The sequence below is a fragment of the Pseudorasbora parva genome, chromosome 21 (assembly GCF_024679245.1).
Source record: "Pseudorasbora parva isolate DD20220531a chromosome 21, ASM2467924v1, whole genome shotgun sequence".
Lineage (NCBI taxonomy): Eukaryota > Metazoa > Chordata > Actinopteri > Cypriniformes > Gobionidae > Pseudorasbora > Pseudorasbora parva.
In genome coordinates, this window is record NC_090192.1 from 32,776,705 (window position 1) to 32,803,738 (window position 27,034).

The following is a 27,034-nucleotide window of genomic DNA, read 5'->3' on the forward strand; positions in this document are numbered from 1 at the left end:
CATTATTCGCATTAATCATGAACCTGAATAATAGCTCTTAGTAGTTTTCTGGGAGATATGGAAAATTATCCATGCGACGCGACAAAAACAATTAAAAACTTTTATAATCAGATGTTGTTTACACTTGATCCGGCATGACGTGGCAACAAATCCCATGCCTCTTTCTATTTATATACCCCAAGCACTTACCATACTTCTCATAGGAAGGACAAATCGGTTTGCAATGGCCGCTTTGTCGCTTCCAGTGTGGACATCTTCTAGCTGTTGCGGCATGACATGCGACGGTTACGTCCGGTGTAGACACATGCGGTGTAGACAGAGTTATACTCATTCGCTCTGACACATCACTGTCCTTCACTGATTAGCTTTCGCTCTCCCATTAATGCGGAATATGTGACGAAAGTTGCATTGCAAAACATATTGGATTTAGTACCACATATGGAAGTGACACAAATGGGAATTGAAAAGATCAGATTCCATGTGGTTTTTCACACTGTCATGAGGAAAACAGATCTGAGTCACATCCCGGCAAGCAATAGCCATCATTTCACCATCTCGGTTCATCCCGATATAGTTTGGCTATGAGTAACCCACTTCTAGAAAAAATAACCTTGAATTTGGTTACATGTTGATTAGTAGAATGCATATTTTTATTTTTGTCCCACAGTTCTCAATCAATCATGGTTTGGCATTTTTGGCCCAAAGTAGTAAAAAGTTTGGGCACCTTCGTTCTATAGCATTGATGGATTTTATTTTTTTATTTTTCAAAGATGTTATGTTAGTGACTTTGGAAAGACGATATTATTTACCACATAAATTGTGCTGTTTTTAATCTGGCACACAGCCTTGAAACATCTGCTTGTTTTTTGATATTGAAACGGAAAAAAAAAACGTGCACGTCTACTCAATCGAGTTGAGTTTCACATCCCAAATCAATGCCTGACTGTGGAATATATACAGCTATGGAGATGAAAACAGATGTCTTCGTCAGCCAGACTAAGATAAGAATTTGCTTCTTGTCTGTTTTTATTGATAGGAAATTTGAAAATTGCCTTACATTTTTAAAACAGCAATAAATGTCAGAGAGGTTTGGCATTGTGTTTGAATGTTTTTCAATGTGCTTTTATGACTAGCAGCATACTTTTTCCTGCCTATGTTTCTGTACTGTATTTTTTCTGTTTTCATTCACTATGCCTGCCATTCTGTGCGTGCATCCTAGGCTCAACAACAGGTCATTTCCCAGTACGAGGCACAGGAGGAAGCCACTTTGCTATAACATAAACAGGATTATTTTAAATCAAATTTCACAGCATTCTGAAACAGAGCTGCAAGAAGGGAGGTAGAGCGAGAGAGATATTGAAAGAGTAAAAGGAAGAAATGTACTTTTATCTCTTCACAGGAATATAGATGTGGTCCACTTTGCAAATTGACTCCGAAGGCCACAGTCCTGCACTATTTCCGCACCCACCCGCCCCTCACTTTGAGAAATATACAGCCGAAGTCTGATTCTGCAAGGATGCTATGATTTACAACGTAGAGGGATGTGTTCCCATCTGGGACTCCAGCCACTGCCGGACAGGAGATTTACGGGTGCAATGACACCGCTGATTACTTTCGGACACCGAGGAGAAATGGACACAGTTTGTTTTTCACCCCTTTCCATCTTTAAGACCTGGACTGAGCATGGTCGAGTCCCTGGGCCTAGATTAGGGTCCTTGTCAAACCTTTGGGTCGAGCAGAGGCACCGGGATTCACTTATGGATACACACACAGGCTAACTTGGACGGGATCAAGTCGATAAATAACATACGCAGACTGATGGGAAACCCATACTGTATCTCCGTCGACGAGAATTGCAGAGACATTGTAATGACCCCAGAAACCACACTTGCTCTAGGAACTGCTTGACTCCATCCCTCTCGTTTTGACAAATTTGTGAGTCTTCCTGTGCGTTCCGAGGAGGCCAAACCGTGGATATCCAGAGTTCAGCCAAACCCAATACAGTCTGAAAGCAAATGCTAGGGTTCAACTGACCTCACACTGGACTAAATGGCTCGATAGCTTTGTATTATATGACTTCTGACAAATGAAATGCCTTCTTTTTCATTTACCAATAACAAGAGCCTCAAATCCATTAAGCAAGAAAAACGCAAAATGAAAGACAACACTGCCTAACACTCTAACTCGGTCAATAAATCAGGCAGAAACAATAAGCGGAAACATAAATGCAGACTGGATTGAAGTCATTTTTCTTCACATGGAAATTCTCAAGACATTTTCAATTTCTTGCGCAGCACAGAAACCATACCAAAGACATTTGTGTAATATAAGCAGGGAGAAAGTGTTTTGATGATCGCGACAGGTCTGCGTTCCACCCAGCCCTACGCAAACAATGTGCCTGCCTGTCTGTCTGCCTGCCATGCGTCCTCAAAGGGACATGAAGTGTCTCATATACATTTGACACAAAGAACGGGTTATGTGACATAAACCAGATGGACTCTTCAGTAGGACCCGACATTGCGGTTTCTCCGAGACCACAGGCTTACTTGATCGCTCCACCCAGGGCCTGCTCACTGGCAACTGGGAGGCGACTCACTTTCATTCGTCTTCTCACAACTTTGGGTGAAAAGCTTTTGGTAAGCTTTGTAAGATTGATGATCCATGGCCAATTACTGGCTTAGCCCCTCAATCTCGCAAAGAAAGCATAGACTCGGACGTAAACACAGGACAAAGACGCAGGGGCTGGGAATACCTGTGTCTCGACAATATGGAAGTGTTCTTACTTTAAAATCAGTCTGTACTGGAGTATCATCCCTCTCACATAAAATCGAAATATTCTTCAACACGCACATACAATGGCTACTTAATATATGATGGCAGAAACCTGATGCCATATTTGATGTATCCTGCATGCATGCGTTGATCAATATTTTGACTTGATTTGTGAGTGTATAAGGGTTTAAATTGCTATCTGTACCATTTGACGCTACCTTTGCAGTGCTTTTTCAAATGTTTTTGGAAAGAAATTAATACTTTTATTCAGAAAGGATGCATTAAATTGATCAATAATGACATATATATATATATATATATATATATATATATATATATATATATATATATATATATATATATATATATATATATATATATATATATATATATATATATATATATATATGTATGTATTAAAAAAAGAAAACTTTAAAATTGTAATATTTCACAGTATTACAGTTTTTGTGTGTATTTTAATAAACGCAGCTTCAATAACAGACCTCAAAAAACAAACAAAAAAGCAATTAAGTCCAAACTATCCCTTTAACACTTCATTTTGTCTATAGGTGAGACTTCAAGAGTATCTCTTAAAATAATCTCATTCCACAGCCTAATCCTGGTATTTCTGGATGGTGCCATCCCAAGTAAAGAAAGGAGGGGCGGGTACATCTGACGTCCCGTGGTTGACGAGCACCAGGGCGCCAGGCAAAAGCTTGTTAGACAAACTCTGACAACAAAACGCTGCCCTTGAAAATCAATTATAAACACAGGAGCTTCCCTGCATCTGTTTCTGCTCGCAGTTTTGTGGGGCTGTCTGTCTTGGATTTCGGTTTTATCCTCCCTCTCTTTGGGCAGCTTTCTACTGTGGTTCAAACGGCCATCTCTGAAGGATTACTGCGAGTTTTTAAACCCACAGGGACAGAGGGTGTAAATCACGAACGGCTGAGTTAGAGTGATGACAGGTCATGGCATCCACTGCTTATTGGGATGAGTAGTTTATAGGAGCAGTTGGGGTGTTTTTCATTGCATCTGCTTTGCCCGGCCTCCTGTTCCCATCAAGTAAACAATCGTAAAAAATGACTTTGTCTGGTTAAAAATGGGTGCAGACAAGTTTGCGAAGAGGACTTATGGGTTCCCACTCTTTAAGGTCCTCTAATGGCCCTTTAGGGCTCGGCTTACACAACCTGGGGCCCATGGTTGCTCTCAATTGTTTCAGCATGTCACCATCGCATTGAATCAACAAACGCCAAGTCATGTGCTGATATTAACAATAAATAGTTAGTTTGGTTCAAAGATACACAATTTAACTTTTAAAGTAACCTAGAGATTTAATCCTGCATCAGTCTACCTAATTTATATAATTGATTAAAAATGAATCTGCCACCTGTCTTCCAAACCCATATGACTATTTTGAGGTCTATGGAAAACAAATAATGTAATGTAATCTTGATTTGTGTCTATCAGACAACTTCTGTATAGACTATTTTATGATGGTTTTATGCAGGATTGTTATTGTTAACAATAACTAAAATAAAACATATTAAAAAAAAAAAATTGAAATTGAAATAAAGCTGAAATAAAATAAAGATTTTAGATTAGGGAACAACTGAAAATTTGTAATATTGCCTTGACAAAAAACTGAAATAAAATAAGTTGAAGTTCAATTTGAAGTTCTAAAATTAACTGAAAAAAATAATTAAAACTAAATAGAAATATGGAGGAAAAAAATTATAATATGACAAAAGCACATGACAAAATTAATTAAAAAGAAAAATATAAACTTAAATAAACATTAATAAATATATTACTATGATAATGATATGTCCACATGTATTTTAATTCTCATTTTGCGTTCTGCAAAAGCGTAATTATTGAGTTTAAAACATAAATAATTAAAAAGTTAATAACTATAAATGTATATAGAATAGTTTATTTATACGAAGATAACATAAAAATGTTGTCTAAACAAAAGATATGTTGTACATGGAGAATACAGATTCATCTCCATTTCCTTGCAGGTTCTTAAGGTTTTTTTTTTTTTTTTAATTGTTACTGCTATTCATTTCCAATTAATGCTGTGAAATACTAAATAACATTTATTTTGACATTTTGTTTTGTTTTGTTTTACGTCATATAGTAACTATTCCATCAGTGCATGACCCCGACAAAAACCTGTCAATATATTTCAGTCACAGTCTCTTTGTTCTTCTTTTCTTTCTCCTTGAAAGAATACAGTCTATCTCAAGATGCTTCATTCTGCCATGATAAAAGACCACCACCGTGGATGAGACCTGTTTGTGTGTCCTGAAAAGTGCCGTGTGTTAAGCAGATCCATCCAATCAGGCTGCATTGTTCTGAAGCCCTTCAGGCCATCTGCCTCTCAGGTTATCAATGCTGAAAACCTTGTGGTGAGCAGGATGTGGAGGCATGTCTAGCTTTATGACCTCTCTGTATCTTTAGTCTTTATCTTGTGGAGCATCTAATTCAATTATCACACACCTCGATATGACAATAGTCATTGTAGGTGTCTATTCTGAAGGCTGAGGGCAGCACTTAGAAAAAGTCTAAAAGAACAAAGGGTGTAAGCATACTTGATTTGCATCCTTGGTTACAAATGGCACTCGAGGACACAGTGAGAATCATTACCACATGTTTACCATACTTGTCCTGTGAAGGCAGTTCACAGTCAGCTCTGGTTTAACGCATAAGCAGATTTGTATTTTATTTGTAACATTAATTCCAGTCTCTTCTTATAAATGATGAATATTTCTTGCTGATAATGTGCAAGTGTCCAATCAGATTGGTCAACTATGGACATCTATTATAATAAACAAACAATTTCCTGATCTTATTTTCTCATCCTCATTTTTCCATTCAATGCATTGCCAACAAGCACACAAATTATGTTATTCTTGGGGAATCAGATTACATGAATTGCTGCAAATTGTGGAGCAAAAAAACTATGCACTCGGCTGAATGACTTTTTGTATTCATCAGGAAAGGTCAAATAAGATTAGCGCAGAGACACTTAGTAAAATGATTATTTTTTAAATGTGTTTTTATTATTTGTAATAAAACCGTTCCAGATTTTCTTTTTTAAAATATACAATGCTAAAACACATGATGTTTTATGGGGACTTTCCATAGACGTAATGGTTTTTATAATGTATAAACGCTATATTCTATCCCCTAACTATATACCTACTTATTACAGAAAACTTTCTGCATTTTTAAATTTTCAAAAAAACAAAACAAAAACTAGTTTTCCAAATGGGGACCAAAAAATGTTCCCACACAGAAAATGATTTTGGATATTGGATATCCTGGACCACACACACACACACGCGTGTCTGGTTCAATATCTTTGTAGGGACTTTCCATACATAATGTTTTTTTTTACCATACAAACTGTACATTATATTCCCCTACACTGCCCCTGCCCCCACAGGAAACATTCTGCATTTTTACTTTCTCAAAAAAAAAAAAAATCATCCTGCACATTGTAAAAAAAAAAGTCAGTTTTTGTTGGTTTAACTTAAAAAAGTAAGTAACCTTGTTGCCTTAAAATGTACAGTTTATTGAAATAAAAAATTTGAGTTGATACAATGAAGGAAATTTGTTTAATAGAAACTCAAAATATATTGTATCTGAACCGCATGCAACATTTGATAAATCATGAAAATAGCACAAAAGTTTCACTGCGTTATCAGAAATAAAACACACACAATTACCCAATATGTTTACAAAATCTTTTAATAATATTTTAATAAAGGTTGTCAAATCTCAAAACATGTTCATTGTATTAACTCAAAATTTTTATTTCAATGAACGCAAAATTTTAAGGCAACCTGGTAACTTTTTTTCTAAATAATTTTTTACAGTGTTTGATTTAGAAGCCTTTTGAAAAGTACTGCTGGCTGGTCCCCATAATGTAGGTGATCTCAGGTTTTACTTTATGGAGACATTGGGTCCCCACAATGTAATATAAACAAGGACACACACACCACAATACAACACACACATCAGACTCTACTACTGTAAAGTGCTCCAGGCTCATAGTCTTTTCATACACACAAAACCTACCAACATAATAGCATATCTCAAATCAAGCCAGTTTCAAAAAGTTCACAGGGTCAGAGCTGCAATCCCGTCTTGTTGCACAACTCCTGTCTGTGGGAGCTGAATAGAGCTCATGATCTGTGGCTGTTAGAACATACCGCTGGGCATTGCAGAAATTCATCAGAGCTGCATCTGGATAGGGGGGTGAGATTAGATGATGTAATCTGCTAGGAGAGGATGGGAGGGCTGGCCAGGAAGCGGCCATAATGAATGAGATGAATCAAGGAAATGGGTTTGGATTCGGTGTTTCAACCATCAGGCCTTTAATAGTGGAGGAAGATATTCAAGATAATCAAGAAACGTCTGAGTGTATTTACTGATAACATGGAAATTGATCTTCTATTAGATCTTTGATAGACATAATGAGCAGTATCTCTGTTGCTTCTACAAAAGATCCTGAATCATACCAGATATTGCAAACTACTGTGGTACTTGGAATTATGAATCACACATGAGACGGGCCATAAGATAAGTCTATTGCAGTTCTGGCCATTATAGTGTAATCACAAACATAAATAATGGAGCAGGCATAGAAGCTGCTTCACGAAGGACAGGGAAGGGAAGAGAGGACCATTTAGAAGTAAACAAACTCCATTTGATAAAAAAAAAAAAAAAAAAAAAAAAATATATATATATATATATATATATATATATATATATATATATATATATATATATATATATATATTACGTAAATAAATTTATAAAAATCAATCAATCAATCAATAAATAAATGTAAAAATAAATGCATGTGGAAATATATATAAATGAAAAATAAATGAATGCACAAATAAATAAATATAAAAATAAATGTCAAATTAAATATAACATTTAAATAAAAATAAATAAAACTTAAAAACATTTTTTTTTATAAAAGCAGAAAATAATAAATTAAGGGAAAGCAAATTACAAAATAATTTGAATTCAAATGATTCATATTTATTGTATGAAGTCATTTATTCTGTTATTTATTTTCCTATTATCACATGTATTTATCTATTTATTGATTTGTATATATTCATTTATTTTTTCATTAATTTTTTTCACTTTTGGTTTGGTCCTTCACTAGCCTACATATAAAAAAGCAGAATTAGGCTAAATGTAGCATTTTACTTTAGAGATTTTTTTATCATGTTTTTTATCATTAAATTGTTTTTTAATTGTGTCTAGGCTATAGATACACACTGTACCTGTGATACATTCCTTTTCCCTCGTCGTAGCCTATAACAGTACAAGGCAGAAAAATTCCCACAATGGTGTCATTTACGCTGCTAAAACCAAATGTAAGCATTCATTTATGTTTTTTTTTTTTTTCTTCATTTGGTTAATTTTAATTATTATTAACCGTTCAAATATTTGTCTAGGGTTGTCAAAAGCCGTACTCTGTTCCGTATGTGCGCGTGCTCATGCTTTTCTACAGCATGACAGGACACACGTCAGAGGAAACACTTTGCTTTCGTAAGCGAGGTCAAGATGGCGCGCCGCAGCATGTGAAGGGGACTCAGCGGTAGCCGGTCGTTCGCCTGAAGAACATGTACAAAACACCATGTAGTAGACTGGCGGGAGTCTGGAAATGCCTTCCATGTGGTATTAATAACTATGCCATGTTAATGAATTGTATTTGATCTTTCGTTCATTCCGGGGTGAAGTTTTAAAAGCGTGCTAGCCGGTTAGCCTAGCCACTGAACAGCAAGTTACTGCAGCAGTATGACCTTAAAATAGCATCACATTTTACATGACATGAACCCGTTTTTCAAGATATTTCATTAATTAAATGCTGATATTGATGTATAAGTACTTTTTTCTGCAGTGTATTTTGCTTGCTGCAAATTATCATTTGACTTTCATTACCCATTATATGATATATTTTAATGTATTCATATACAAGGGTGTATGTGTGTGTTTTGGTTTGCCTTTGTATTTGTATATTGTCCATACAATTTGTTTATATATGAATTATATATGAAGATTATTACAGGAGTCATTTGATGTGATGATGCCATTTGTTGTTTGTCATGACGTCACGGGGAGGTTGTCAGATATGTAGATGGAGATTAAGTGAATGGTTAAGACATAATGATACATGTAACAGACTACATTGTGATGTATTTTATAATTTGTTTTGTGTACATTTTTGTATGTTTAAATAGGCTTAAGGTCTGCCTTTTATGCCTTAATAAGTAAGGACTTTTATTATGACGGGTGGAGCAGTCTACGGTGCGCCACAGAAAAGAGAGTGAGAGCACGGGATTCATTGGTTCATCATTCAGTGGGTTTAAGTAGATTTAAAGTTTACAGTTTGTTTAGCACCCCCCCGAAAAGGCATAAGGTGTGTATGTGCTTGTTTATTGTCATTTGTAATTAGTATTTTGCTGTATTATGTTAATGGTAATGCTATGGAGAGAGAGTTTATGTACGAGGTGTTAATGCGCACTTCTTTGCTTTTTGTTCAGCTCTTACGGTGATTTTTTGGAGATAAACGGTTTCAATAAACTCCATGAAACATCAGTAAAGTCTGGCCATCATTCGGACGGGGTCCGCTACAGTAAGAGCTTCACCTTCGCTGATTCTGATCCCCGCTGCATGTGGTTGGTGGCAACGTGACGATCGTTAACGGATTGCAGCACGTTGAATCAGCGTGATGGTCTACGGAGCTGAAACGCCATAAACGTGAGTTCACTATGGAATTTGATACTGAAGATCAAGAATCTGTAAACCTGCTTCAGATAGAAGGTGTAAAGGATGGAAAAGGAGCAGTTAATAGTAAAGATTCATCTGAACTTTTGTGTCATGAACAAGACAGAGCAGGGCTCCCTCGACGTTCAGAACGTTCACATATTCCTACGGAGAAAATGCTTGCTTACCAGAAAGATGAGTGCAGTAAGAAAGAAAAGAAGTTAAGCACTTTGTATGAACAATGGAAATTAGATGCTCGTAAAGCAAGACATGATTTGAAGTCAGACATATCTGATAAGCAGCTTGCTGAAATTGCTGACTCGCTGGAAGATAAAAAGAACTATATTACTAAAATCTTCAGTGAAATAAGGGAACATATCACACCCGCTGCTGATTTAAGGCGTAAAATTGATGCATGCGAAGCCGTGACCAATGACATTGTCAAAATTGTGCTGGAAAGGCTATCAACAGTAGATGGCGACTTTGATGCAGAACAGGAAAGAAGTCGTCTTCATGAACTTTTAGCTCATAGCTACGCTCACTCCATATATGGTTCCAGTGCTTCACAAGCAAGCTTGGGCAGCCGTTCTGTATCTTCTTGTACAGCAAGCAAACGAGCAGATGCTGCGGCAGAGCTGGCTGCGAAAGAGGCTGAATACAAGATGATGCAAACAGAAAGACGACAAAAGGAAAAAGTAAGAACAATGGAAGAGCAGCTCAGAAAAGAGCTAGAATCACAAAGATTTGAATTAGAACGGCTGCAGATAGAAAAGGATGTAGAGGTTGCTCGGGCCCGAGTAAAATCATACGATGAAGGAATAAAGCAAGAAACAAAGAGTCAGTCAATACAGAATGAACATGAAAGTCAGAGAAACGAAATCTCTTCTACGACACCTCAGCAACACGATGTTGTCCAGTTAGCACCTCTCAGCGAAGTGTATCACCTTGCTCAAGCAGTTCAGGACAGCATTGCCATCAACAGGTTACCCATTCCTGAGCCTACAGTGTTCAATGGAGACGCCATTCAGTTTGTGGACTGGAAAGCTTCATTTATGTCACTTATAGATAGAAAGGGTATCTCAGCAGCGGAAAAACTCTATTATTTGAAAAAGTATGTGAGTGGCTCAGCACACAAATATCTTGAAGGCACCTTTTATCGAAATGATGAAGAAGCGTACAAAGACGCTTGGAACAAGCTTAACCAAAGATACGGCCAGCCCTTCGTCATTCAGAGAGCATTCCGGGAAAAGCTGTCAAAGTGGCCGAGAATACAGTCCAAAGATGCAGAAGGTCTGAGGACATTTTCAGACTTCTTAAATGCCTGCCTGCAAGCCATACCTCATGTTAAAGGCTTGGAAATATTAAACGACTGTGAGGAGAACCAAAAGCTGGTACAGAAACTTCCTGACTGGGCAGCCTCCAGGTGGAACCGCCAGGTCACAACATCACTTATGGACGGCAAGGAATTTCCTAGCTTTCAAGAATTTGTAAAGTTCATGTCAACAGAAGCAGAAATAGTGTGTAATCCTATCACTTCTTTACATGCTCTTCATTCACATGAATCACCTCAGGAGAGAAGGATCTCAAAGGAAACCAAAAGAAACAAGGCAATTGTCTTCAAAACTCAAACAACCGTAAACAGTGATAAACCGACAGTTAACCGACAGTTAAAAGTGTCATGCATGTTGTGTCAAGATGCCAATCATCCACTTTGCAAGTGCCCAAAATTCATGGAGAAGTCTCTGAAAGACAGAAGGTCCTATGTCAAAGACAATAAACTCTGTTATGGGTGCATGAAACCAGGTCACTTTGCTAAGGAATGTCGCCGTCGCCACACATGTGATGTATGCAAATTGAGACATCCAACATGTCTTCATGATTACAACTATGATGGAAACAGAAAACTACCAACGGTAAGCTGTGAACGTGCACATGAGAGTGAAGTAACGGATGCCATGTCACTTAATATCACAAGCGAAGGTCATTCAACCATTACATCTATGATTGTACCTGTTTGGGTGTCGTCTGTGAAAAATCCATCCAATGAACAGCTTGTCTATGCTTTGTTGGACACTCAGAGTGACACGACTTTCATTGATGAAGAAATTAGTAAGGTACTACAAATGGACACTCAACCAATAAAGCTCAAACTTACCACCATGATGGGAGACAATATGATTATTAAAAGTAAAAGAGTATCTAATCTTCGTGTGAGAGGGTACAATTCCTCAGTACATATCAATCTTCCTCCAGTATACACCAAGGAGTGTATTCCAGTCAATCGTGATCACATACCAACACAGGAAACGGCAAAGAACTGGAGTCATTTGAAGGTAATCACAGATGAAATGTCACCTCTTCTCAGCTGCGAAGTTGGCTTACTGATCGGCTACAACTGCCCCAGAGTGCTAGCTCCCAGGCAAGTCATATTAGGTAAAGAGGATGAACCATATGCTATTCTAACTGACTTAGGATGGAGTATCGTGGGCTGCTCCACACCAGGCTTCAAAGACTCAACAGCAGTCAGTCTTTGTCACAGAATAGTCACAAAGGAGATACCAGCTTTTACACCTGTGGATGTTATTCGGGTACTTGAGTCGGACTTTAAGGATATCACATCAGGTGACAAGACCATCTCTCAAGAGGATATCATGTTCCTAGACAAACTCAAAGAAGGCATAAAGAAAGATGTTCAAGGACATTATGAAATGCCTCTTCCGTTCAAACAACGGCCATACTTGCCTGACAACAGAGAGCTTGCCAAGGTCAGACTTCATCATTTGAACAAGAAGTTCTGTAAAAACGAGAAATACAAGACGGACTACATTACTTACATGAATGACATCATTGAGAGAGGTGATGTAGAAACAGTGAATGATGATGGAACTGATGGTGAAAAGTGGTACATACCTCACCATGGCATCTACCATCCAAAAAAGCCAGACAAACTACGGGTTGTTTTCGATTGTTCTGCGAAATTCAAAGGCACAAGTCTCAATGAACATTTGTTAACAGGACCAGACATGATAAACAATCTCACCGGAGTCCTTGTGAGGTTCAGAAGGCATCCAATAGCTATAATATGTGACATTGAAAAAATGTTCCACCAGTTTCATGTCCAAGAAAATGACCGTGATTACCTGCGCTTCTTATGGTGGAAAGACGGAGACACAAATTCAGCGCTTCAAGATTACCGAATGAAAGTGCATCTTTTCGGTGCAGTGTCTTCGCCTGGTTGCGCAAACTATGGACTACGATATCTAGCCAGTGAGCATAGCCAATCTCACTCATTAGCTGCTCAATTCATCGCAAGAGACTTTTACGTGGACGATGGAGTCGCAAGTGTAGAGACAGTGGAAATCGCCATTCAGCTGGCAAAAGAGACACGGGAGCTGTGTGCAAAAGGCGGTCTTCGACTTCACAAGTTTATATCAAATGACAACGCGGTTCTGCAAAGCATACCAGCATCAGAACGTGCTATAAACTTTGAAACAAAAGATCTTACCTTCAATGACATGCCAATTGAGAGAGCTCTGGGAATTCATTGGAACATACAGAGTGATAGCTTCAAATTCCATATTCCACTAAGTGGTCAACCCACAACACGTCGTGGCATATTGTCAACTGTTGCCTCCATATATGATCCTTTGGGCTTTGTAGCTCCCTATGTTCTCAATGGTAAGAGGATCCTTCAAGAGATGTGTCGACAGGGTACAGGCTGGGATGATCCACTTTCCCCTGCACTTAGCCCCCTGTGGGAGAGATGGCAGAATGACTTCATCAATCTGGAAAGGGTGAACATACCACGATGTTACGCACCTGCTGAATTTGGTAAGATCGTGAAAACAGAAATACATCATTTCTCTGATGCAAGCACCTGTGGTTATGGTCAGTGTTCTTACCTGAGAATGATGAATGAGAAGGATGAGATTCATTGTACTTTCCTCATTGGCAAAGCCCGGGTCACTCCTGTAAAGATTACTACGATACCGAGATTAGAATTGACAGCAGCTGTGGTATCAGTCCAAATGAGCAATTTGCTCAGAGAAGAGCTTGACCTCACCAATGCCAATGAATTTTTTTGGACTGACTCAAAGGTGGTCTTGGGTTACATAAATAATGATGCCCGCCGCTTTCATACATTTGTAGCCAATAGAGTCCAAAAAATACACCAAAGCACAGCACCCAAGCAATGGCTGTACGTCCCAACGGATGAGAACCCAGCAGACAATGCTTCAAGAGGAAGAACGATAAATGAGTTGCTCTCATCCAACTGGTTCTCGGGTCCCTCATTTCTGTGGAAGAAAGAAATTGCGATTTCAAATGTTGTACCGGAACTTCCAGTAGGAGATCCAGAAGTAAGGAAAGTGCAGACATTTCAAACAGAAACCACTGAAAGTAAAGATCTCGTAGACCATTTGTCTAAGTTCTCATCTTGGTCTAATGCTGTCAAAGCCATTGCACGCCTTCTGAGACGGATTAGGAAAGATAAAACTAATTCCCCGGCTTCTGTAAGTGAACAAGAGGATGCAAAATGCTTGATTCTAAAAGGAGTGCAAAAGCAAGGATATCAGAAAGAAATGGAGGTCCTGAGTCAAGGAAAACAACTGCCAGGTTATAATAAACTTCATCACCTGGATGCCTTCATAGATACGGATGGTATGATCAAGGTGGGAGGAAGATTAAGCCACTCATCATGCATTCACTCCTTCAAACATCCATTGATCCTTCCTAAAGATCACCATGTGACAAAGTTGATAATTGCACACAGTCATGAAAGTGTAAAGCATCAAGGAAAGGGTTTCACAATCAATGACATCAGATCTTGTGGCTATTGGATACCTGGAATCAACAGAGCGGTCACATCTTACATTCGCACCTGCGTAACGTGTAGAAGGCTGAGAAAATCTGTTGAAGGCCAGCGGATGAGTGATCTCCCCACAGAACGCGTAGAGCCTTCCCCACCGTTTGTGTATTGCGGTATGGATTGCTTTGGTCCTTTCATGACTAAAGAAGGAAGAAAACAGCACAAAAGGTATGGCCTGCTTCTAACTTGCTTTTGTTCAAGAGCCATTCACATAGAAATGTTAGAAGATATGTCGACAGATGCGTTCATCAACAGTTTACGATGCTTTATTGCTATTCGAGGTACAGTACGACAGATCAGATGCGACCAAGGTACCAATTTTGTGGGCGCAAAGAACGAACTGAACTCCGCATTACAGCAGCTTGATCCCGAAAGGCTCACCGCGTTTCTTGCTGATAAGCAGTGTGATTTTGTTATGAATGCCCCTCATTCCAGTCATGCAGGTGGTGTATGGGAGCGCCAAATCAAAACTGTAAGGAGTGTTCTTAATGCTACAGTCTCCCTCTCATCAGGCAGGCTCAATGATGCTTCACTGCGCACTTTGTTTTATGAAGCCATGGCAATAGTCAACAGTCGCCCCCTTTCAGTGGACAACCTGAACGATCCCAAGAGCTTAGAACCACTCACACCGAATCATCTGATCACCATGAAAGCCACTACAGCCCTACCACCACCTGGAAAGTTCATAAGAGAAGACGTCTATGGGAAAAAGAGATGGAGACGGGTACAGTATCTTACTGAACAGTTTTGGAGTAGATGGAAAAAAGAGTATCTACACAACATAGCTACTAGACAATGCTGGCATGCTCCAAAAAGGAACTTTCAAATTGGTGATGTGGTCATGGATACGGATGAGACCCTTCCAAGAAATGAGTGGAGACTAGGACGGATCATAGACACTGTTACCAGCCAAGATGGACTTGTAAGGAAAGTCACAATAGCACTTGGTGACAAAAAGCTAAACAAGAAAGGAGGACGAGTAAACAAGGTCTCTAAGGTAGAGAGACCAGCTCAGAAGTTGGTCTTATTATTAGAAGCTGAGTAAACAAATCTTTAAAAGGACTTTACATACACAAGAGTTAGTATTTAAATGAAAATTATGCATGTTTGAAAAACATTGATAATTTAGTGGGAGTGTAACAGACTACATTGTGATGTATTTTATAATTTGTTTTGTGTACATTTTTGTATGTTTAAATAGGCTTAAGGTCTGCCTTTTATGCCTTAATAAGTAAGGACTTTTATTATGACGGGTGGAGCAGTCTACGGTGCGCCACAGAAAAGAGAGTGAGAGCACGGGATTCATTGGTTCATCATTCAGTGGGTTTAAGTAGATTTAAAGTTTACAGTTTGTTTAGCACCCCCCCGAAAAGGCATAAGGTGTGTATGTGCTTGTTTATTGTCATTTGTAATTAGTATTTTGCTGTATTATGTTAATGGTAATGCTATGGAGAGAGAGTTTATGTACGAGGTGTTAATGCGCACTTCTTTGCTTTTTGTTCAGCTCTTACGGTGATTTTTTGGAGATAAACGGTTTCAATAAACTCCATGAAACATCAGTAAAGTCTGGCCATCATTCGGACGGGGTCCGCTACAATACACTTTAATGACCACTTGTATTGATAATGAATAAGCCATTTTAATGGAAAATTTGCATATTCATAAAATGATTTGGTCTGACTCCAAACTGATATTTCTCATTTTAAAAATTGCCTAACTTTTTTTTATTTTATTTTAAAAAATAAAATAAAGTTAGAGGTTACAACGTTCTTTGCAAGTATGATATTGTAGCACAAAGTGGACCCTTTTCCTCTTGTTCTGTTATTTTGAACAAGGCAAGCTTTTGAAAGAATGTTTCTCATTTTATTTCTACTGTTCTTATTTATACACATTACATGCAGGGATATTCATTCATATAGGTGTTAATAATGTATAATAAAGATTAATATTGTTAATTTATGTCTTCTCTTGTTGAAGGTTTGCTAGGTGTCAACGTGCAACAGAAGCTCATTGCAAATGCATCTAGGAGTCACATGAGTGCCAGGAGTCTGGTTCAACTCTGCAGGAAAAATCAAGCAGAATGGTTCACGTTCCAGCATCTCTGCTTTCTGAAGAGACAGGTAGGCTTTGAAAAGATGTCCTTATGTATGCATAATCAGAAAAACTCTGACCAAGACAATTCTGCTCAGATATTATGACTTTAGACATTTAAGAATATCTCATTATTTTTTGGAGTCAGCTCTTCCATAATACTATTGCAGGAAGATTATTATTTCTTTTTAATATTGTTTACATTCCTTTTAAATTTATAGCAAATCAAATTAGGGCTATTCAAATCACGTTTTAAGAGCATTAACTGATTAAATTGAGATTCTGTTTTTTAGTCTAATTTTTTCCCTCTCCCCACAGTATGTGAAGAGTGGTGGTCTTTTCCAGAGGGCGAGACCCAGGCAGGAAACAGTTGCACTGGATGATCGAGATGATTCAGTGGTCAGACAGGTTCAGCAGATCCCAGCTTTAACACCTGATCCAGGTACTGTGGTGCCACCATGTGACTCAAAGTACATCCAAGTTGAACCAGAGGCGACAAGAGCAGCCCGCTTAGAGGCTCGGCAGTGGAAGGAGTCCAGGGTTGAATACAGTGATTTACCAGGGATTTACGCACGGCTCTCCAAAATTAAATTAACAGGTAAAATATTATGTTTTTATCTTTTGATGCATGGTGTATTGTTATATTCAAGGCTTGAAATTAACGCCCGCCAGCCTGCCAAATGCGGGTAGATTTCAGTTGTGGCAGCACTCCCACTACCTACTTTGGTGGGTTTAATATAATTTCAGAAACATAATCAATCATGCGAGCAGTTCTCCTTGCGGCAAAATAGTTAAATACACGTGCCCACAGATGTCAAAATGTCCATCGTGTGGATTATTTACATGAACACAGTCGGTTATGGCTTAAAGCAGTGTTACTCATTGCGCGGCTCGCCAAGCTTTAATTTGCGGCTCGCATTATATCACGTGTGAATGCGCATCAATAGTACGAGTGTGCAATCTCGTGGAATGTATATGAGTTTTGGCGTGCATATGCTACGCACTTTATGGCGTGTATATGACACGCTCTTGGATGGGGGTGGGGGGTTCGTGCGTATAATATGCGTATCATATGCACGTGAAAAACTGCGTACCATGCACGCCAAATACATTCCACGACGCTAAGTTAGGACGATTCTAACAGAGAAACCTCCTCACCAATGAATATCTTGCATGCCTCACAAGGATTGCAACGACAAGCTACAAATACAACTTGAAGAAAGTCAAGGAAATGCATGCATGCTTCCGCTCATCCCAGCATTAATGTAATCCTGCTTTTTTGGATGGCGGGAGTCCTCGGCTTCGTCCCGTCTTTTTAAGTCGGCGTGTTCTTCAATCCGAACCAGCGCGGAGCAGAGCGCCAGTCAGAAGCAGAGGTGTGTGTGTGTGTGTATATACATCTGAGCCTCTGTAGCAGATATATGCACCTTTTGTAAAAATTAAAGTCAAGACATCTGTCATTTATTTTTCTCTTGTATTGTACCTTCAATTTTCTTTTTGCGGCCAAGTTTTATTTTCACAAAAATATTCAGGCAAATTACTAAACTTTTGTTTACTCCAATTTCATAAATTTTAACTGAAAATATGCCTATGTGATTCATAATGTAGGCCTAATTAACGAACAAGAAATATTAACAAAGCCATTTTCATCAGATTAGGCATTTTTAGTGCTATTGTTATCTAATTTTTTGGCCTTCAGAACATCTTAAAATGCACATATGTAGAAATCAAAATTTTCTCGGGGAGCATGCCCCCCGAACCCCCCTAACATTTTGGATCTCTGTAATTATAAACATTAGTGGATACAATTATTACATGTAAAGTCTGAACATGCAGTAAGGGGGTAATATTTGCTTTATAAGTAATAAACAGCCAATATCGTATAGTTATGCATGTTTGTAAGCTACTAGTTAATGGCGCAATTTGGACACTACACTATGTTACCATTTTTTCCATAGGCTACCCTCACTGGGGGCTAAGCTCCCCTAAAATGAAAATCCTAGAAACGCCCCTGCTTTGCAATAAAAGTGGCTCTCCTATTGATTTTGTGCTATCAGTGCGGCTCTCATGAAAAAAATAGTGAAGACCACTGGCTTAAATGGTTAGTTCACCCAAAAATGAAATTTATGTAATCAGTGGAGTAATTGAGTAATTATATTTTTAAGCTTAATTGTATTCCTATGGTTTATCATGTAATCATTAAAAATTTTCCATATTATATTTGTGATGTGGAGCCCACTTTTATGCTCTGCATAATTAATATGCTGAGATTTCAGATTTGTATTTCTGACCGTTTTTAGAGAGCGCTGAATATATACCGATGTATAGCCTAATTGCATCTAGCCAACATTGTACTACCTGTTTTTGACCTATTAGTTTATAGGATGAATACCAGACACCAATCTTTTTTGTTGTTGTTGTTGAATTTGATTTTTTTTTGTGCAAAAACAACTGGAAAGTTTAATGAAATGCTGCCAAAAGCTTTATTTATTTATGCCTTTTCTGTTATAATTATTATTTTTTAAATGTAGAAACAGTTTCATCTGCATAGTTAAACTATCTTGTAAGCTCACTCGTTCTTTTTTTGTCCGTAGCTCTTGTGGTTACTACGGCAGCTGCTGGCTTTGCCATGGCTCCAGTGCCCTTTGACCCTGTCACTTTTTTGATGGCTTCAATCGGAACAGGTCTCTCATCCTGTACAGCCAATTCCATCAATCAGGTCAGTCACCCCATGCACATTCATGAAATATCTGCACACTCGGCAGAACGTGACTGGACCAAACACAACATATGAAGCCTAGCGAGTAACCTGACATCCATCTGGAATATGCTAGCAATTGATAGACTATTTCATTGTGTGTGTGTGTGTGTGTGTGTGTGTGTGTGTGTGTGTGTGTGTGTGTGTGTGTGCACGTTGGTATTTAAAGCTTTGCATGTCTGATATTGTGTACTTTTATATCCAAAATGCCTGTTATGTGGATTCTGCAATTAATCATTTTGGCTTGATTAATTAATCACCATGTACTCGGGCATTTTCAGATTACTGGCACTTGCTAAGGCACTTTAAAGGCACAATATGTATGATTTTTGGATTCAAATATCCAAACCCACTAGAACAATCGTATATATTTGGTTTACGTGTGTACTTAAAGGACAACTCCAGTGTAAAATTAGCCTTGGGGGAATTCACACTTGGTTATCAAGTGGATCGTTCTCTAGAATGTAAAGAGATCTTATAACGCAAGTAAATGGGGAATAAGTAAAATGAAATTGCTAGTTAATCCCACTAACAAGGCTCCAAATAGCCTCACATTATCACGGTACCATAATGAGGGTCCCTACATGCAAACCGAAGCATTGAGAACTTTGTAAGTGTACAAACAGTTTAATAAGAAGATACTTCATAGACAGTCCATTAGGCGTATACAGACAGGAGCCATCTTGGAAAACAGTCTTGACGAGTCGAGCCATGAATGCTGTGCTAAGTGAGCTGGTCGATAGGAATTAAGTTTGTGAAATCGAATTACATGGACGTTTTTATTTGTATTTATTTATTTTCTCTGTTGCGTTCAGTGCTTTCTTCCGGAAATAACGGACCATATGATATTCAAAGTCACATTTCATCCCTTAGCACAGCATTCGTGGCTCAACTCGTCGAGACTGTTTTCCAAGATGGCTCCTGTCTGTATACGCCTAATGGACTGTCTATGAAGTATCTTCTTATTAAACTGTTTGTACACTTAAAGTTCTCAATGCTTCGATTTGCATGTAGGGACCATCATTATGCTACCGTGATATTGTGAGGCTTTTTTGAAGGCCTTGTTAGTGGTATGAAGTAGTATGAAGAGCTGTGCGTTCACACCGCCGGCGGCGAGAGCGGCAAGGTGGCCGGAAGTCATTCATTTTCAATGGGAGCCGGGCGGCGAGCTCCGGCGAGAGCGGCGCGGCGCGTCTTGGACGATTTGGGCGTCGAGGAGAGTTGAAATCAGCTCAACTTTATGGTAATGAGCTATGACGCGGTTCGGCGGCAACCAGTCAGAATGTAGAAGTGCTCCGCTTGAGAGAAATCCAGAGAACGCAGGCCTGTAAACGTTGGTTCCGACCACATTAGTTCCCAAGCAAAATATAAGAGAAGTTGATCATTGCTGTGCGGGTTTCCCTATCATTTATGACAAGATCATTCATAGTGATGTGTAATTTGTTGAGAAGTCGCACGACACTATTTTATAGGCGCTAGAACGCTCGTTGTTCAGCGGGTATGCAATTCATTCTTTCTTTCACATTTAAACGATTTCATGAGGTTAATTTATACCTTACTTGTGGTTAGTATATCCATCAACATGCTTGTTTGATTTGCGGCCTCTTTAAATACAGTTTAAAAAAAGAAAAATCATTCGATCTACGTCAGAGCAGCAGCGCGTCCACGATGCTTTCTACAGCGTCGTTGGCGGCGGTGTGAACGCACGGTAGGTCCTAATAGTAGAAAACATACACCTTATGCAAAATGTTTATTATTATCATCATCATTGCTGTTAGTAAAATGTAACCTGGACATTTCTTGAGTACTTTCTCTGCTTATTTGCATATCATTTTAAATATCAGTAATTTCGGAAATCAACCTACTGACTTGTACTGTGAAGTCTCTAGATATCTCTGTTGACTGCCAACAGTGGCCTTTACTTTCACACACAGTAACATAAATGTACTTTCATCGTGGCTTTTACATTGGTTTAGTGCCCATGTGACATATAAGAATTTGATGACCAGAGTTTGGCTAGATGTGATAATGCAGGCCCATGGCAGACCACACAAATCCTGTTGTAGATGGTTAGAAATGTATTAGCCGCTAGTTTTGGTACTTAACCTTGACTCTGCACAAGCATTCCAGCCAGAGTAATTGCCTACTTGGCGGTCTGTTGATTTTTCTATTGTTTTGCTTGTGTACAGCTAGATGGATGAAGTCTCATTGCAGTGTTGGCTTGACTTCAGGGAGTCCCGCAATGCCCAGCGGAGTTTCATTGTGTGTTACACAAACACTCGATATGGGCTCTCACAGTGCACTCTGTCGTTCGTTTAGAGAGAGAGGGAGAAAAGAACTCGCCGCTTAAGTGCGCCAGTTGCAAAGTCTTTTGCATTCCGCTCCTGCTGTGTATCAAAAAAAATACATTAGACAAGATTAGCTGTGCTCTGATGTTTTCAGATGAAAGCATTTGCAGAGCTAGATTGAGAAGAAACCGAGGATGAGGAACGCATGTTGTATACGATCTGGTTTGCTCCATCTGTAATCAGCTTTCTGCTTAAAGCTGAGAACGTTCTGTGCAGTAAGGCTCTTCATGACTCAAGAGAATTAGCCAAATTGAAGGCTGCTACATCAACCCCTTTCACCACCTGCAGCTCCTTGACCAAAACACAGATGTGACCTGTAATTTGTTGAAGGTCACGATCACACCACTGGCTCTTTCACCTGCTGACCAGTTTTTAACAGAAATATCCTACACTTGGCCTTTTTACTTTTTAGGGGCATCTCTGGAGTGTTTACTCTTTATCGTGGCATTAGATTAGCCTGACCCATTGTGTCATACGCTGGTGGCCTTTCATACCTGCTGACTAGATGGTGTAGAAACGAACAAGCAAATATTTGCTTCTCAGGTTGGGCATTCATGGGTTGGGTTTTGTTTAATGACTAATTGCCAACCCTTTTCTGTGATATGTCTACATCGCATAGGTGTGTTTGGTTGACATGTTTAGATTATGCACTTCTACCTGTTTAGTCTCAAAAGTGTTTGTAAGATTTTAAAAATGTTTTCTTAAGTCTCACCAAAAAAACTTACTTTTATTTAATGAAACTGTAAAAGCACTAATATTGTGAAATATTATTACAATTTAAAGTAACTATTTTCTATTTTAATATATTTTAAATGTTTTTTTCCTGTGATGGCAAATCAAAATATTCAGGAGCGATAAATCTGCTGCAGTTTTCCGCGTCACATGAATAATTGTTTCTTTACAAATCATTCTGATATGCAAATTTATATCTCAAGAAACGTTTGTTGTTATCACTGTTAAAAACTTTATTAATTTACTTTTAAATATTTTTGACTTAATATTTTTGTTCATGTAAATTTTGATCAATTTAATGCATCTTTGCTGAATAAAATATTCTTTAAAGAAATTACTGACTTATTTTTGCATAAAGAAAATAAAGCCTATTTAAATATATAACATTAAAACAATGTTTTGTTTGTGCAGAAATTGTCTAGTGTACTCACTTATATATATTTTTTATACTTATCTAATAATTATAAATTATTTTAGAAATTTTTTAAGGTCATTAATTAAAAGGTGCCAGAACCCTGTTGATTGGTATGCTGAATAACACTGCACTTTTTAATTGATGATAAATTAGTAATTCATAGATGAGTTAAAAACATGTGGGGAAAACTTGGATAGGCATGAAAGGTTTAAAGTAATCTTACAGCGAAGAAGCCAACTCATTCTCCAAGTAATTTTATGAAGTTATAACGCCAGGGAAAAGGTTGATTTGGTATAATTGATGTTTTTGCGCAGTTCAAAATCAGGGCTCACCTGGTCTTTAAGTGTGTTTAACAATGAAACTAATACAAGGTCCAAGAGGCTGAAGGGGCTGAGGTAATGGCCGTATATGGCGCGAGTGAAGGCGGACAGATGGGCGCTCTGCAAATTTGTTGCTTTTGATCTGCCTTCTTTGAAGTTCTAATTGAGCAGGAACAGTGAGGAGGGATGGAGTACTTAGAACAGCTCCATCAATCACGTGTGCTTTTATATGCCAAAAAACATGTTGGAACGCAGGTATCATATGTTAGTTTTATAATTTAAGTGGAAGGTGGGTATTTCTGATGCATACTTTGGTTTTGGTACTGTCTAGATGGCCTTGTGACTTCCTCAAGTGTTTCTGAAGGTTCAGTCTGAGACTAATAGGCTTTCTGTGGCTTCAGATGACATTTAATCCATAGGCCGTGGAGCAGGCTTTCTTGTGGCAAGCGGTTGGCATCTGCACGAAGTCTTCACTCCACACGTTACAGTATGGAAAGAGACCATGTCTGGCCTCTCTGTCTCACCTCCTACTCAAAGCTGTCATTTGGTTTCACATCCGCTGACGTGTACATGCATAGAAATTTAATTGCAACCATAGTAGCACGTCAGTAGCCTGTAAGGGGGGAAATCATGCATAACTCCATCATGTTAATATTATATTATAATTACACAGAAAAAAAAGTAAAAAATGAAAGACTCAAATCTGTAAAATCAATTTTTCAACAATTTTGATTGAAGTCATTTGAATTCACAACTTTGCATTTTTTGTTTGCCAACTGTACACAAACAAACCCCACTTGCCATTATACATAATTCCTTGACACATTCTTGTTTTTTCTTGGATGCAACTTGCTTTGTATTTTCACATTACTCCATGTTTCATTGCCTTTACATATAAATAATGTTTAAAGCAGTCCTGTATATAATTATAATATAATTATATGACCCCTTTTAGCAACACATTTACTAGTTGACACTTTCATTGGGTTAAACCACTCAAAAAAATCATTTCCAAACATTTTGTACAAATCAGACCCTGTAGAAAATGTCACTAACAGGAAAATAACGTATTAAAAAATCACTTTTAAAGAAATCTAGTGTTTGACCATGTCTAAACATGTTTTTGACGGAGCGGTCCCAGCGATAAAGGTTCGGTCCTGCTTTGGAAGCAGCCGGTGAGTAAAACTGCTTCAAATGTCTGCTTTTGGCTGTCGTCGCGTGAGTAAACATCAGTAAACGACACGATCGCGTGCTTCGTCATTCAAATGCGCTAACGGTTACTCCATTGTTGTTCTATGTAAAACCGTTTTGCTTGCTACTGCTAAGGTATAGACGCATACAATAGTCCATAAACCGAATCATGTCCTCATAAACTGCGAGTAAACACACACAAATGTTGACAGGCCAATAAATACAGTACATACCACAGAGACGGACGTCCTGCTGTTGCTGTTTCTCCTGTTCAATTTATTTCAGCCTCCGAATGATTCTGGATCATATATCTATTAGCTGAGCTCGATAGCCATGGGTTTCTCCACGCTTGAGGACGTCACCGCTTTGCGCTCGTCATTCTTTAGCTCCGCCCACACGATACGCCTCCAGGTGCTCGTTTTTTTCCGCAAAGACTATACAGCCCATATTTCTTTTAAAAATATAATAAAACTAAATGCAATACTACTCTATAGGTACTCAAGATTGACATGAGATTGACTGAAACTGAGTGTTTCACCCCCCCTTTAATTACTGCACTACTTGTAATATAAATAATATAAATATTAGAAGAACAATATTAAATGACAATTAAGTTAATGACAATAAAGTTGTCATTAACGGACCAAAATTATTGCACAAATAGTATTTAGTACCAAAAGAGCTCCTTAAAGTATTCAATAAATATTATTAAACTAAAATATAGAACATTTATTTAATTGAAAAATAGTTGTACGGTCGCATGTGACTATGATAGTAAGGAATAGCTCAGGGCTAAATACAAGAAGAGCATAACAATGTTGCATCTCCATCACTCCGTAACAAAATGATACTATAAATGTGGTTGATGTAGTAATCAATTCACACTATGCTGTACTGTTTACCAAAAATTGCTGCAAATAACTGTATAGTGAAGCTGTTGTCTGTCCGCTTAAGCCATTCAAATTTATTGAGAGCGCTGGATTGTTTTTAGAATAATTGAGAGTTCCATGATCTACGTGGCCGTGCACGCTGCCGCGAGATGAACACATGTCGCAACTCTGTTATGATTGAATGCAATGCACCGTGTGCGCGCGCGTGCAAGAGAGAGAGCAGGGATAGGAAATGCAGCTGAATGAATGCGCTGTGTACGTTTGAAATATTGTTTAAATATGTGGTGGCCGGTGTTGATTCTGTGGCACAAATTAGTATGTGTAGGAAACACTGAAATCATATGGTACTTGAAATAAGCGTAAGACAGAGTGTATTGTTTTATTTGTAAGTGTGGATTAAATTGGAAGTTGGATGCAAATCACACTGGGTACCTGATGGCGGATTTGTTTACGCTGTTCAAATGCGGTGCAACAGAACAAGAGAGATAGATATACAGTCTGTCTCTTTGTTCCTGAAGCCTCAAGCTCTTTTTGAAGTCTTAGAGCTCTGTGTGCATGCAGTAACTGTGACGTGATTGTCATCATATCTCGTAGCAGCTCGTACAAAGACAAATTCCTGGTGTTTATACCCTACTGACACAGTTTTACATTACACTTGGCTAATGAAAGTCATTCTGATTTAATTGGGGTGATTTATTTATTTGAGGTGCCGTCTATGCGATGAACACTGTTCTTTTTCGGTGGCTTTGTGAAATCAGCCGAGCAACTGGTTGAACGCCATAAATCAGTGCCATGTGGTCATCGTAATAACTCTCTGATCTCATTCTCCTAGTCCTGACTCATCTTGTGTAATGTGACAGGTCTTGGGCACACCCATACCTGGCGGTAACTGATCTCCGCTCTTAACTCATCCTTTTAGTTTTTATAACTCCAGAGAGGAAAATAAAAGAAGAATGACGTCCTTAGATGTGGTGCCAGTTTTTTTTCCCCCATTATAAAACATCACTGCCATCCCCGTGCGGTTTGTCGTGATCAAAGATGATCCTTTTCAAGCTTGTAGAGTCCACTAAACATACGACAAACAAATCAAAGTTAAGGTGGATCCTGTTAAGCTTTGGTGTCTGTGGATTGAACATCAAACACCAAGCAGCTGATTTTTGGTATCACAGCAGCCGGTCGAGTTCGTCTCAGTTTGTGTTTACTTGTGATCGTGATGATTTACTTTGAGACAAGAAAGACAAGCCTGGGAATTATTGGTTGTAGCTTTTAGCCTTTGGTTCCTTTGAGTATTTCCTGAAGTCACATTGCAATTTTGTGGTTTCTTATTTCAGTGTAACCTTGTTTGGAAACTGTCAGGAATGCTGTAAAAAACACAGAAACCCCTAACAATGGCCAGGCGAAGTTGATACTGCATTCGACTTAGGGATGCAGTGTTCAGCTGTATCTCTATATGTCACATACAGTTATGTCTTAAGTGATTTTGTATTTGGACTTTCAATGTTTAATTTTTGAGGATACAGTCATTTCTGTACAGACATCTTTTAATCCAAAACAATGACAAAAAATAGGGGAAAAAATCCACCTTTTTTTGCATGAATATTTTGAGTCCATTTTCAATGAAATATCGATTCTAATCAGTTTCGGGCGATCTCCCCTGTACTTTGGACACTTCCTCTCAAGTTAAACCCACCCAGGACTTTCTCCTTCAATCACAGGCTTTTTGATGACTAATTGTACAGTAAATGCATTACTGGTTCCTCGAGCTGTCGTTTAGGTCAGTCAATGCATAGCCAATGCCTTGCCAGCAAATGTTTGATTGATGGACGTAGTAACCATTATCTTATCTTGTGCA

General features: G+C 38.4%; 2 protein-coding genes across 2 annotated transcripts in view; both read left to right on the forward strand.

Annotated features, from left to right (window-relative positions):
- Positions 1-8,335: 8,335 nt before the first annotated feature.
- The window catches only part of cox10 (cytochrome c oxidase assembly factor heme A:farnesyltransferase COX10), a 56,748-nt gene continuing 38,049 nt past the window's right edge, over positions 8,336-27,034 (forward strand). The window contains exons 1-4 of the mRNA XM_067430649.1: positions 8,336-8,481; positions 16,415-16,557; positions 16,847-17,126; positions 19,123-19,247. Of these exons, the coding sequence (XP_067286750.1) occupies positions 8,427-8,481; positions 16,415-16,557; positions 16,847-17,126; positions 19,123-19,247 (603 nt within the window). The 5' untranslated portion in view covers positions 8,336-8,426. The remainder of the gene's footprint in view (positions 8,482-16,414; positions 16,558-16,846; positions 17,127-19,122; positions 19,248-27,034) is intronic.
- Positions 9,086-15,482, forward strand: LOC137056494 (uncharacterized). Its single transcript, XM_067430617.1, has 2 exons — positions 9,086-9,223; positions 9,348-15,482. The coding sequence occupies exon 2, from the start codon at positions 9,576-9,578 to the stop codon at positions 15,480-15,482; it is 5,907 nt and encodes a 1,968-aa protein (XP_067286718.1). The 5' UTR covers positions 9,086-9,223; positions 9,348-9,575.